Source organism: Natrix helvetica, assembly GCF_964273705.1.
Source record: "Natrix helvetica genome assembly, chromosome: 16".
NCBI classification, from domain to species: domain Eukaryota; kingdom Metazoa; phylum Chordata; class Lepidosauria; order Squamata; family Natricidae; genus Natrix; species Natrix helvetica.
Genome location: NC_138563.1, coordinates 8888998 through 8902965, shown reverse-complemented (window position 1 = coordinate 8902965; position 13968 = coordinate 8888998). Strand labels below are relative to the sequence as shown.

At 48.7% G+C, this 13968-nt stretch overlaps 1 protein-coding gene across 1 annotated transcript; it reads right to left on the bottom strand.

Moving 5' to 3' along the window:
• Positions 1-1588: 1588 nt before the first annotated feature.
• Positions 1589-6167, bottom strand: SAC3D1 (SAC3 domain containing 1). The gene is made up of 3 exons (XM_081968394.1): positions 5559-6167; positions 2520-3788; positions 1589-2376 (listed from the first exon to the last, which is right to left on the bottom strand). Exons 1-2 carry the CDS (start codon positions 6127-6129, stop codon positions 3328-3330), a joined length of 1032 nt encoding a protein of 343 aa, XP_081824520.1. The 5' UTR covers positions 6130-6167; the 3' UTR covers positions 1589-2376; positions 2520-3327.
• Positions 6168-13968: the final 7801 nt, after the last annotated feature.

Genomic DNA, 13968 nt, shown 5'->3' with positions numbered 1-13968 from the left:
CCGGGGGCGATCCCGGCTGTAGAAGAACATAAAGGGGCGGGGGCGGGAAATATAATATATACTTCCGGCTGTCCATCGCCACTCTGTTGCGTGGCAACGAGAAAAACGGCAGTGAAGGGACTGTGTGTGTGAAGCCGTTGTAGAGATGCACAACGGTTGTATAGACTTTATGTAGATGGAAGCAAAGAAATTTAACCACATAACGAAGGGACCTTAGAGGTCTTCTAGTCCAACAAGCACAAGCAGGCTAGTTGTGCATTTGTGTGAGTCCTGCCTGTTTGAGATAACGTTTTTTTTTGTCTGCTCAGAAATAAAAGCTTTCTATCAAATGAATTTGATATTTTCAAACGGGTGGAAGATTTAATGATTTAGTCAAGTTTTCCCATCGCCTTTGCGCCTTTCACTTCAAAAAGGAACCTGAAGTCGAATCTGCCCACATGTCGGACCGCACCCCTTTACACCCTGTGGCCATTCAACGAGTCCCGCCCCCTTCCGGGTAGAGAAGACGAATCGGCAAGCCGGAGGATTGTCAATTCTACCGCAATGTAGATCTGCGAAATTTCAAACAGATACTTGCTGCTGCATTGAGAGTTTCAAAAGATTTTTTTTTTCGGGACGGACACGATATAGACCCAAAGAAATTAGGGAGGGGGGGGGAAATCCTCAATTCTGTCTAAATTCGTTTTGTACAACGTTTGTTTAATGCAAAATAAGCAAATGGAGATGTCTGTTTATGAAGCTGCTCAGAAAAGGCACCCAAATTGGTTTATATTTAAAATCACACAATTGCAAATCAAAGAATAAAAAATATAGAATAGAATAGGAATATAGAATAGGATAGAATTATGGAATAGAATAGGAATATGGAATAGGACAGGACTAGACCTAGAATAGAATATGGCCCAATGAGTCATGCACTGGCCATGCCCATGCCCAAGTGGCAGTTGGAACAGAGTTCTTTTCAGGTGGGCAGGGGGAGTAGAACGTCTAACTCCTTAGCATCAGAGCGTGTTAATAATACGATAAGAAATACTAATAATCTGATGGGTCATTTCGAAAAATCCTTTCTTAGCGAGCATCTAGAAGCCGAGAGGAACATATGTGCCAAATTTCAAGTTTGTAGGCTTTATGGTTCTGGATATTTCGTGATGATGCATGAGTGGAATTTCGCTTTTATATATATATTAAAAGAGACAACTTCCGTTTCCAGAGTCTCCTTTCTCTGGAATATTAATTATTTCCCTAAAGGAAGCACTTTTAAAATGTGATAAATAAATCTATCATCTATCTATCATCTATCTATCTATCTATCTATCTATCTATCTATCTATTATTTCCCTAAAGGAAGCACTTTTAAAATGTGATAAATAAATCTATCTATCTATCTATCTATCTATCTATCTATCTATCTAGATAGATAGATAGATAGATAGATAGATAGATAGATAGATAGATAGATAGATAGATAGATTTATTTATCACATTTTAAAAGTGCTTCCTTTAGGGAAATAATTAATATTCCAGAGAAAGGAGACTCTGGAAACGGAAGTTGTCTCTTTTAAAGGTGGTTTTGTTCCATTAAAAAAAAAACCTGAGGCAGGGAGTTCCACTGGCTAACCGCATTTTTTTATTTGGTTTGCAACTCAAGCTTTTTCTACTCATCTTTTGAAGAGAAAAAACAACAACCCACAACACAGAAGCCTCAAACACCATTTGTGTGAAGCATTGAATGGCATTGAAGGTTTGAAAGAATAAAAGAAGGGACCTCGGAGGTCATCCAGTCCAACGCCCTGCTCAAGTGGGAGATCCTCAACCACGGCTGTCCAAAAGTTTTGAAACCAGGGAAACCTCCTCCAAACAGCAGCTGCCCGTTTCTCTTCTTTCGGAATTAAGAGTTTTCCAGATGTGGCGAACTGCAACTGGTCAGTGAAGGATGCTGGGAATTGTAGTTCGTCAACAGGTCCAGAGTGCAGCCATGCAGAGATGGATGAAATACACTTTCCCATGTTCCTCAGCATTGAACTGCTGGGCAAGGACAGCCACATCTGGAAAACCTAACCAATTTCGACCCCAAAAGAATAAAATCAGTTTTAGTGGGAACTTTAGCGCTGGCTTTTCTAAAGAAAAAAACAGGGCATCGTAGCCCCACAAAAGGCCATGCCTACAATTAGTGCCCACTGCCTGTGGCTGACAAAAGAACATCCTTAACCGCAAACCATGTGCAGAGAGAGAGGCCCAATCCTTGTTCCATATTTTGCACTATTCCAGTATGATAAATAGCACTCATAACGCATCAAAACGTCCCTGTAATTCTGTTTTTGCAACCTCTGCAAATTTAAGATGTGTGGACTTCAATGCACAAAATTCCCCAGCCAGCTAATGCTTAAAGCAGGGGTGTCCAAACTTGGGAACTTTAAGACTTGTGGACTTCAACTCCCAGAATTCCCCAGCCAGCCATGCTGGCTGGGGAATTCTGGGAGTTGAAGTCCACAAGTCTTAAAGTTCCCAAGTTTGGACACCCCTGGCTTAAAGCATGCTGGCTAGGGAATTCTGGGCCCTGAAGTCCACATACTTAAAGCATGCTGGCTGGGGGATTGTTGGAGTTGAAATCCATCCATCTTAAAGCATGCTGCCAGGAGAATTCTGGGAGTTGAAGTCCTTAAAGCTGGCTGGCTGGGGAATTCTGGGTATTGAAATCCATCCATCTTAAAGCATGCTACCTGGGGAATTCTGGGAGTTGAAGTCCTTACTCTTAAAGTCCTTACTCTTAAAGCTTGCTGGCTGGGGAACTCTGGGAGTTGAAGTCCTTAAAGCTTGCTGGCTGGGGAATTCTGGGAGTTGAAGTCCATCCATCTTAAACTTGCAGAGGTTGAAAAACACTGCTCTAAAACAAGCAGCAAATGCCAGTTATCTGTATACAGAGCCGGTTTGGATCGGTTCGCCCAAGCTTGTTGTGGCACTTGCGGCCTGCCCCGCCCGGGCTCTATTCCGTCCTATTTAGGCATGTTTTCAAGCCGCCAGCATGCGTGCAAACCATACACATATGATCAAAGCACATATATGGAAGGCTGAGCACTCTCACATTCGCGAACCGGTAGGGAAAGTAAACGAATACCTGCCCGTATAGTAGAACAAGGAGGCACAATAGAGAGGCTGTAAACAACCATCATAATTTGCTGCTAGCAACATCCCTGAAGAGCTAGCTTTCTACATACAGAGAGGTTTGCAAACCCGCAGCGAGCATTTCAAGGCAGATTATTCTTTCACGCCTGAACAGGAGACTCGTGTCCACCCGCAGCAGCACGAAACCTCCCCCCCAACTCTGCCTCAGCTGCAGACCCTCTCCGCGAGATCCAACAGGCTCCCCTTCCATTTCCCGTCCACGAGGAGAAGGGAAGTCCGGTTTTCCAAAGTAGCCGAATCCTTGAAGGAGGATTTCTGGAAGACGACGCTGCCCTCCGTCACGGTCAAGCCGTGCGCCCGGCATAAGTCAGCGGCCTCTTCCGGGGTGTCGATCGCCAGCAGGCAGGTCAGCTGGGCCAGGGGGTACCGGCAGTTTTTTGCATTGAAGCCGTGGCTAAAAGTGAGCAATGCCAAGCGCCGGGTTTTGGCCAGGTGGGGGTGGAGGGCGCAGCTGGGGAGGTAAGGGAGCTCCCGGGCGAGGCGGAAGAAACGGGCAAAATCGCGTTCCAGGAAAGCCCAGTGGATGGCGAGGGCAGCCTTGAGGTCGGGAGACGCTCGGATATCGTCGGACAGCTGGAGGATCTGCCAGAGAGCAACTGGGGAGCCTGGGGGTGTGGAAGGAAGGAACAAGGATAAGCAAAAAGGGGACGGTAATCTCTGACTCAACCTATGACCACAATTGAGTCCAACCTTTCTGTTGTTAAGTGAGACATTTGTCTTTTAAATGCAGAAGGACTGCTGAATCTTATTCTGATGGGATTTTGTTCTCCTACGTTGTGCCATGCATTTGTAAAGTGGCTGTTTTGTTCCCCCAATGTACACATGGCCTCCTGCCTTGTACTGCATATGCCACATTGCTCAGTTTTGTCTCTGGGGGCTTTTCCACCCACAAAGAGCAGCCACAAAGAAGAGGGGGGGGGTTCAAATTATTCTCCAAATCACCTCAAGGCAGGACAAGAAACAAGGGTTGGAAACTCACCCAAGAGAGAAGCAACCTGGAATTAAGGAGAAATTTCCTAACAGTGGGGACAATTAACCAGTGGAACAGCTTGCCACCAGAGGTTGTGTGTGCCCCATCCCTGGAGGTTTTTAAGAAGAGACCAGGCAGTCACACGACTGAGATTGTATAGGTTCTCCTGCTTGAGCAGGGGGCTCGACTAGAAGACCTCCAGGGTCCCTTCCAGCTCTATTCTATTCTATGCTATTCTATGCTACGCTTTCCTCTATATTCTATTCTATTATTCTGTAAGGATCTCCTGCTTGAGCAAAGGGGGCTGGACTAGAAGACCTCCAAGGTCCCTTCCAACTCTGTTATTCTGTAAGGATCTCCTGCTTGAGCGAGGGGGTTGGACTAGAAGACCTCCAAGGTCCCTTCCAACTCTGTTATTCTGTAAGGATCTCCTGCTTGAGCAAGGGGGCTGGACTAGATGACTTCCAAGGTCCCTTCCAACTCTGTTATTCTGTAAGGATCTCCTGCTTGAGCAAGGGGGCTGGACTAGATGACCTCCAATGTCCCTTCCAACTCTGTTATTCTGTAAGGCTCTCCTGCTTGATCAAGGGGGCTGGACTAGAAGACCTCCAAGGTCCCTTCCAACTCTGTTATTCTGTAAGGCTCTCCTGCTTGAGCAAGGGGGCTGGACTAGAAGACCTCCAAGGTCCCTTCCAACTCTGTTATTCTGTAAGGCTCTCCTGCTTGAGCAAGGGGGCTGGACTAAAGACCTCCAAGGTCCCTTCCAACTCTGTTATTCTGTAAGGCTCTCCTGCTTGAGCAAACGGACTGGACTAGATGACCTCCAAGGTCCCTTCCAACTCTGTTATTCTGTAAGGGTCTCCTGCTTGATCAAGGGGGCTGGACTAGATGACCTCCAAGGTCCCTTCCAACTCTGTTATTCTGTAAGGCTCTCCTGCTTCATCAAGGGGGCTGGACTAGAAGACCTCCAAGGTCCCTTCCAACTCTGTTATTCTGTAAGGCTCTCCTGCTTGAGCAAAGGGACTGGACTAGAAGACCTCCAAGGTCCCTTCCTACTCTGTTATTCTGTAAGGCTCTCCTGCTTGAGCAAAGGGGGCTGGACTAGATGACCTCCAAGGTATCTTCCAACTCTGTTATTCTGTAAGGCTCTCCTGGCTTGATCAAGGGGGCTGGACTAGATGACCTCCAAGGTCCCTTCCAACTCTGTTATTCTGTAAGGCTCTCCTGCTTGAGCAAAGGGACTGGACTAGATGACCTCCAAGGTCCCTTCCAACTCTGTTATTCTGTAAGGATTTCCTGCTTGAGCAAGGGGGCTGGACTAGAAGACCTCCAGGGTCCCTTCCAACTCTGTTGATTTTTAAGTACTCCCCCACCCCGTCTCTGCCTGCGACCCCCGGCGGCTCACCCAGGTGGTAGAGCAGGAAGAGCGCCTGGAAGCGGGCCTGGGCAGGATGGGCGCAGCCGGGGCGGCGGTAGGATCGGCGCAGGGCGGCGAAGGTCTCGCGGAGCTGCCCGTCGTGCAGGTGGGCGTCGAAGCGTCCGGGCAGCTGGTCGCAGAGCCGGGCTCCGGCGTGGAGCAGGTAGAGCAGGGCGCGCTCCAGCAGGGCTGCGCAGGGGGCGGCGGGCGGGCGCTGCAGGGCGAGATCCAGCCGGATGGCGCGCAGCCGGTCGGCCACGAAGGCGCAGCGCTCGGCCGGGGACACCCCGCCGTCTTCGGCCCCCAAGCCACCCAGCAGGTGCCGCACCGTGGCCAGCAGCACCGGCGGCGGGCGGAGGTCGGAAGCCCGCGGGGGAACCTGGCCGGCCGCCGGGCGGGAAAACTCCTTCACCGCCCGCGCGGGATCCGGCTGCCCGTCCGCGCTCAGCTCCAACCGGTGTAGCCGCTTCTGGCGCCGCCGCCGGGAGAACTCCGCCGCCGGGCACATCTCCTTGCAGAGGGCCGGCCGCGGAGAACCCTCCGCCTCCTCGCCGTTCATGCCCGGGAAGCCGCGCAGGGAGCTGGGAGGAGGCAGCTGGGACTCTGCGCGCTTTGCCCGCCTTCCCGGGGGTTGGTTTTCCGGCCGGCGCCCGCGGGCGCCCGGTTGCAAAAGGCACCGAGCCCGGGCAATTTCCCCCCCCCCCCAATTTCAGAGTTTTTTGGTCTTCGTAAATCTATTATCTATAATAAGGTAGATAAGTAGATGGGGATGTGAAAGTAGACCATTTCATAATATTTTTATTTATTTATACTTATTTATATTTACTTATTTATATTTATTTATATATAATTTTTATTTATTTTTATTGTTTGTTTTTTTGTTTATTCTTGGTTTATTTTTATTTATTTATTTAGTTTTACTAATTTTTTATTTTTATTTATTCATTTTTCATTTTTATTTATTTATTATTTTTCATTTATTTTTATTTATTCCCATATAAAGGATTAATTTGTTAAGATGAATTAACAGTCATTAGTTGGAGACCCCAAAAAATGTGTTTAGCCAGGATATGTAAGACTAAATGAATTGATGGAAAAGGACAAAGGATTTTATAAAAGAAATGAATATTGATAAAAGTGGGAAGATTAGAATACAATGGAACTATGATTATAAATGTGATGTATAAGAGGAGACCTGGTCAACACTGTCCATAAAATATGTATGTTGGAAAAAAGAAAAAAAATTGCAATAAAACTTGCACCCAGCCCTTTTGCCCCAGTCAGTTCGGGGATCCTAAGGCGCGTAGGATCGCACGCTTCTGCCAGTATTTATTTTAAATTTTCTTCCTTTCTGGAAAAGGATTTTGTTTTTACCCAATCTGCTGCGACAGTGCCGAATGGCGTCTGTAAGACGGGGGGGTAGCCTTGGAGATCATCTAGTCCAACTCCCCTCCTGAAAGCAGGAGACCCATCCCCAAAAATGAATTGCAAAAAATCCCCTTGTTCCCTATTTCGTACTTAGCAAAAGTTGAAAAAAATGAAGCGTGGGAATTCATAGTTGGGTCACCAACCGAGGTGGGGGGGGGGAGTCAAACAGTCTTTGAAGCGAGTCTCGCGCTCAGCGGGTCTCTCTACTATTTTATAGATCTACGTGGCTCCCCCGGTTTGGCCAATCGCCTGCTCCTTCCCGGAAAGGGGCGAGACTTCAGAGTGAATGATTGCAAGGGGAAGTGGGCGTGGTGCGATTTGTGGTCAAGCCCGACTTAGGGTTCCCGTTCAGCTTGGCTGTTGGCTGTTGGGTGGCCGATGCTGGAGTTTTAAAATCCAGCTCTGCTTTTTTTAGATCCTCTTTCTGACATTTTTTTTTTAATTTTAAAATTTAATATAATTAATATTAACACAACTTTTAAACACAATCACAATCACTCCACGCAGTATGATTAATTTTTCTTTCTTCCCCCTTTCTTCTTTTCTCCTTTCCTTTCTTTTTTTCTCCTAATTATTTGCATTTTATTCTTTATACTATTTATGTTGTTTGTATTTGTTGTCATGGATTGCACCAGTGGGCTAAAACCAATTTCGTTGTATTTATTTTGTACAATGACAATAAAGGAGAGATATAATCTATCTAATAATAATAATAATAATAATAATAATAATAATAATAATAATAATAATAATAATAATAATAATAATAATAATAATAATAATAATAATTTATTTGATTAGCCGCAACCCTCTCCCGAAGGACTCGGGGCGGCGTACAATCAAAACAGATAAAATACAGATAAAGACAAACATACATAAGAACAAAGACATATACATGTGCATGGAGGAGGTAGACTGATGAGTGAAAACAATTAAAAAACACAATTTAAAATCCCATTGAATAAAATTACCAAATTAAAAAACCCGTCAGGAGCGATATGAGGTTATGGTTGAGCCAGTCCAGCTATTTGGAATAGGTGGGTCTTGAGCTTTACACGGAAGGAGCGGAGGTCAGTAGTGGTCCTAATATCCGGGGGGAGGTCATTCCACAGGGCTGGGCCCGCCACAGAGAAGGCTCTGCTCCTAGGCGCCGCCCCATGGCACTGTCTGGTGGACGGCACCTGGAGAAGTCCCTCTCTGTGCGAGCGAATGGGTCGTAGGGATGTATGGGGCAGAATACGGTCCCGCAGGTAACTAGGTCCTGAGCCATGGAGCGCTTTAAAGATCGTAATCAAAACCTTGAAACGCACTCGATAGACCACAGGAAGCCAGTGCAGCTCGCGCAGGAGAGGTGTCACATGGGAGTACTTAGTACTCCCCATAATCACCCGCGCGGCCGCATTCTGGACCAACTGCAGTCTCCGAGTGCATTTCAAGGGAAGCCCCATGTAGAGAGCGTTACAGTAGTCCAGGCGAGACGTCACCAGCGCATGGGTGACTGTGCGTAAGGTGTCCCGGTCCAATAGAGGGCGCAATTGGCGCACCAGGCGAACCTGATGGAACACCCCCCTGGCCACGGCTGTCACATGTTCATCCATGGACAGCCTGGCATCCAGGAGGACGCCCAAATTGCGCGCCCGCTCCACGGGGGCGAGTTGAATACCCCCAATGGCCAGAGATGGAATTATCTGGTTGAACCGGGGAGCCGGAACCCACAGCCACTCCGTCTTGGAAGGGTTGAGCCTGAGTCGGTTGTCATCCATCCAGACCCGTACGGCTTCCACACACCGGGACATCACTTCGACGGCCTCGTTGGGGTGGTTCGGGGTGGAGATGTACAGCTGAGTATCATCAGCGTACAGTTGATATCCCACCCCGAAACCACGGATGATCTCACCCAGCGGCTTCATGTATGTGTTGAACAGGAGTGGCGAGAGGACCGACCCCTGTGGCACCCCACAAGTAAGGGGGCTTAGGGTCGACCTCTGCTCCCCTGCCAACACACGTTGCATCCGGCCGGAGAGATAGGAGCCGAACCACCGCAAAACGGTGCCCCGGGCCCCCAACCCCTCCAGTCGGTGCAACAGGATATGATGGTCGATGGTATCAAAAGCCGCCGAGAGGTCTAATAGGACCAGGATAGAGGAACAACCCCTATCTCTGGCCCTCCAGAGATCATCTACCAACGCGACCAAGGCCGTCTCTGTGCTGTGCCCAGGGCGAAAGCCGGACTGGCGCGGGTCTAGATAATCATTCTCCTCCAGATGTCGTGGAAACTGAGAAGCCACCACACTCTCTACAACCTTCGCCAAAAAGGAAAGGTTGGAGACAGGACGATAAGTGGCCAGTTCCGTAGGGTCCAGGGAAGGCTTCTTGAGCAAGGGTCTCACCACCGCCTCTTTCAAGGCGGCCGGGAGAGACCCCTCACCCAACGAAGCGTTCACTAGGCCCAGGAGCCAGTCGCGTGTAACCTCCCAGGAAGCCAGTACAAGCCAGGAGGGACACGGGTCCAGCAAACGTGGTAGGTCGCAGTCGTCCACGCAATCTGTCCAAATCCTCGATGACAACCAAGTCAAACTCCTCCCAAAAAGGTTTCTCAAGACTCGCCACTGGCGTCTCGATTGGGCCACTGAAGGGGACCCAATCCTTCCGGATTTGAGCGACTTTATTCTGCAGATATTTCCCAAACTCCTCTTCTGCCCTACCCTGTAGAGGGGCCTCCCGCGGCCTCTGAAACAGAAGGGAGCGGGACACCCGAAACAGGGCGGCAGGGCGGTTCTCTGCGGATGCAATGAGAGCGGCACAATATTGACGTTTGGCCGTTCTCAATGCCACTAGGTACGTCCTTAAATGGGCTCGTACCTGTGCTCGGTCAAATTCGGATCGGGAGGATCTCCAACGACTCTCTAGGCATCTCTTGCGGCGCTTCATCACCCTTAGCTCCTCGGTGAACCAAGGAGCCAGGGTGGATCGTTGCCGCCGGAGAGGCCGCAAAGGGGCCACCCGGTTCAAGGCCCCGGTAGTCGCATTATTCCACGCGGCCACCAGGTCCTCTACCCGAGGGCGGGTCAGGGCTGCAGGAGGTGGCCCAAGCTCCGTCTGGAACCTGTCTGGTTCCATCAAGCGCCTGGGGCGGAACCATCTAGTATTTTCCGGTTCCGCCTCCCCGCAGCGAGGGGTAGCACCAGGGAAGTCAAGTCGGAGGAGTGAGTGATCTGACCATGACAGAGGAGTGATGGTTAAATTCACTCCTCCCAGATCACTCAACCACTGGCGAGAGACAAAAACAAGGTCCAAGGTGTGACCTCCCTCGTGTGTCGGGCCCTGAATCATTTGAGTCAGGTCCATGGCTATCATGGAAGCCATGAACTCCCGAACCCCCTCTGATGCTTCTCCCACCGACGGCAGGTTAAAATCCCCCATCACTAAAAGTTTGGGGGTCTCAACCGCCACCGATGAGATCAGCTCGAGGAGCTCAGGCAGGGTCGCTGATGTATGGCGGGGAGCCAGGTATACTATCAGCAGGCCCAACTGCCTCCCAGGGCCCCATTTCACAACAAGGGATTCACATCCGGACGTCTGTGGCACAGTGGACTCCCTCGGCTCTAAGTCCTCCCGGATAATCACTGCTACCCCACCGCCCCTTCCCCGGGCCCGGGGCTGGTGAAATGCTTGGTAACCTGGTGGGCACATTTCCACGAGGGGTAACCCTCCCTCGTGGCCCAACCAGGTTTCCGTTATTCCCGCGAGGTCCGGCTCCCCCTCCAAAATTAGATCATGAATGAGGGGGGCCTTATTGACAACGGACCTCACATTGCATAACAGCAGCCTCAGGCCCTGGGCCTGCAGATCCTGACCACCTAGAATGCAGGGGTTGGTACAAGCGACCGGGTGTAACCAGCACCCACGGTCTCCCAACCGACTGCGAGTTGTTAATCTGTCCTCGTATCTGCCCCTCCCTACGACTGTTGGAATCAAGGAGCCCTGTATAGGAATGATATCCTCTCCCCCCTCCTCCTCTCTGCTCCTTCTGCTCAAGACCCCACCTGGTGACCTGGCTCTGTCATCGCTCCTGATCTGACCCACCCACCCCCCAACCCCTGAACCCCTAAAAGAATTTAAAAAACATTTAACTAAAAAAACCCTAAGTCTCCGCTTCCTCCACCTCTCGGGGTTAACAAACCCGTCATTAAGGTGGGCCCTCGAAAGGGCAGAGGGCCATGTCTGCGAGAGGGGGGACTCCCACAGCAGGAGCAAGTCTGACCTCGAGTATATACTGGGGGGAGCTGCAGCAAGGGCCAGGGTGCTGTAGATATTAATTAAGTCAGCAAGCCAGGTTCCACATCAGATGGTAAGTCAGTACGTGGATGATAAGTGGATGGTAGATAGATGGTGAATAGGTGGAAAGTAGATGGTAAATGGTGGAGGCCAGGAGGCAATCTGTGGTGTGGGTGGGCAGGCAGTCTAAGTAGATGTTTGATGGAGTTTGATGGTAAAATTGATGGTAAATTTGATGGTAAGCGGGTGAAAGCTGGTAAAAAGATGGTGGGGGGTAGTCCCGCAGGCACACACAGTAGTCAATGGTTATAGATAGTCAAAATAACAAGTAACAAGTGACAAGTGGGCGGGTTAGCCATGGCAGGTAGATGGCAAATGGCAGGGGTTGATAAATCCTTTCTCTTCCTGGCACTGAGCCTCCTGCCAATGGAAGCCTCCTGCCAATCTCCTGGGCACAGACCTGTCCTGCCCTTGGTACCACAGGGCTCCCTCCTTCTGCCAGGCTCCAGCATAGCTCTTTAAGGGCTAGCCCCATCGTAGCCTGCCTCCCCCAGCTTCAGCGGCCCCCCCGCTGTTAGTCCTGGCCCGAGCGCTGCTCCGGCCGGCCTACGGCTCTCCCGCAGGCCTTCTTCGGCCTCCAGCGTCTCGAGCCTCATGCAAACCCCCGAACGGCCTTTCTGCGGTCCTCACCCTCCAATTCGGCCTTGCTAGCATCGCCGATACTGTTGTTGCGCCACCCGGGTCGCTGGGAAGCCGCTGGGATGCCGTCGTCGCCACCCGTTCATCCTGCCTCTGCCCCTATCTCCGCAGTCGCCGCCGCCGCCATCGCCGACCTCCAGCTGAAGCTCCAATACCGACTTCCACCTCCAACTCTCATTTCGGCTCCAGCTGGGGCTATTTCCTCATCCTCTCCTCATCTCTCCTGGCTGTTTGACCACCCTGGAGGGCCAATTAAGGCTCCATGGAAAGCCAGGGTGGTCGCTGCTCTTAATTCCCGACCCTCACAATGGAAAGAGGGCCGGAGGGCGCCCCCTCCCCCGTCAAAGAGCTCTGTGGTAGTATGGAGCTCAGAAGTCAGCAGCCATTTCCCCCGGAAGCTCCTCCTCCTCCTCTATTGATCTATCTATCTCTGTCTATCTATCTATCATCTCTCTCGCCTATCTATCTACCTACCTACCTACCTACCTACCTACCTATCATCTATCTATCTATCTATCTATCTATCTATCTATCTATCTATCTATAATCTCTCTCTCCTATCTATCTTTCTATCTGACTAATTATCATCTGTCTGTCTGTCTGTCTATCTCTATCATCTCTATCTATCTATCTATCTATCCATCCATCTATCTATCCATCTAACTGTCATCTGTCTATCTATCTATTTATCTATCATCTCTCTCCTATCTCTATCTATCATCTATTTATCATCTATCATCTATCTATCTATCTATCTATCTATCTATCTATCTATCTCTATCTATCATCTATCTATCTATCTATCTATCTATCTATCTATCTATCTATCTATCTATCATCTCTCTATCTATCTATCTATCTATCTATCTATCCATCTGTCATCTGTCTGTCTATCTATCTATTTATCATCTCTCTCCTATCTCTATCTATCTATCATCTCTCTATCATCTATCTATCTATCTATCTATCTATCTATCTATCTATCTATCCATCCATCCATCCATCCATCCATCCATCTAACTGTCATCTGTCTGTCTATCTATTTATCTATCATCTCTCTCCTATCTCTATCTATCTATCATCTATTTATCATCTATCTATCTATCATCTATTTATCATCTATCATCTATCTATCTATCTATCTATCTATCTATCTATCTATCTATCATTCTCTTTCCTATCTATCGTCTGTCTCTCTGTCTGTCTGTCTGTCTGTCTATCTATCTATCTATCATCTATCTATCTATCTATCTATCTATCTATCTATCTATCTATCATCTATCTATCATAGGAGTTTTTTCAGATGTGGTATTTTTCAGATGTATTAACTAAAAAACATTTTGTTTTAAATCTGATTTATCGTGCTTTTTGTTATCTGAGGATTTTTAAAATAGAATCTGGGTTTATTTGACCACGAAATCTTGGATTAATTTAAGCAGTGCTTGAGTTGAGTTTAGGACCAGAGCAAAACTTTTATCGGTCTCGACCCACCAAGCAACATTCCCACCGAGGATCTGCTCCAAAACTTCCTAATATAGGTAGTCCTCGACTTACGACCACAACGGAATCCAAAAGTTCTGTTGCTAAGCGAGACAGTTGCTAAGTGAGTTTTGCCCCATGTTATGACCTTCCTTGCCACAATGGTTCAGTGAATCACCACCGCTGTTAAATTAGTCACACAGTTGCTAAGTGAATCTGGCTTCCCCATTGACTTTGCCAGTCAGGTCGCAAAAGGGGATCAGATGAGCCCAGGACGATGCAGCCGCCATAAACATGAGTCAAAATGTGATCACGTTACTGGGAATGCTGCAACATTGCATGTGAAAAATAGCCATGCCGTTTGTTGTTTTTCCCCAGCGACGTTACAGAGAATGGTTGTAAGTTGGACTTCCCCCTGTGCATTTTATTTATGTCCCTGCACGTTTTTGCTTTTACAGGCCAAAAATGGTGGCTCTCTTAATTCCATATCCAGAGGGATAAAATCAAGATCGAG

What these genes read in the sequence shown, in the direction of transcription:
- SAC3D1 (XM_081968394.1), bottom strand. Translation starts at nt 6,129, where the DNA reads ATGAACGGCGAGGAGGCGGAGGGTTCTCCGCGGCCGGCCCTCTGCAAG. An exon ending in CTTCCTGCTCTACCACCTGG is followed by an intron (nt 3,789 to 5,558) that starts GTGAGCCGCCGG and finishes CCACACCCCCAG; the next exon opens with GCTCCCCAGTTGCTCTCTGG.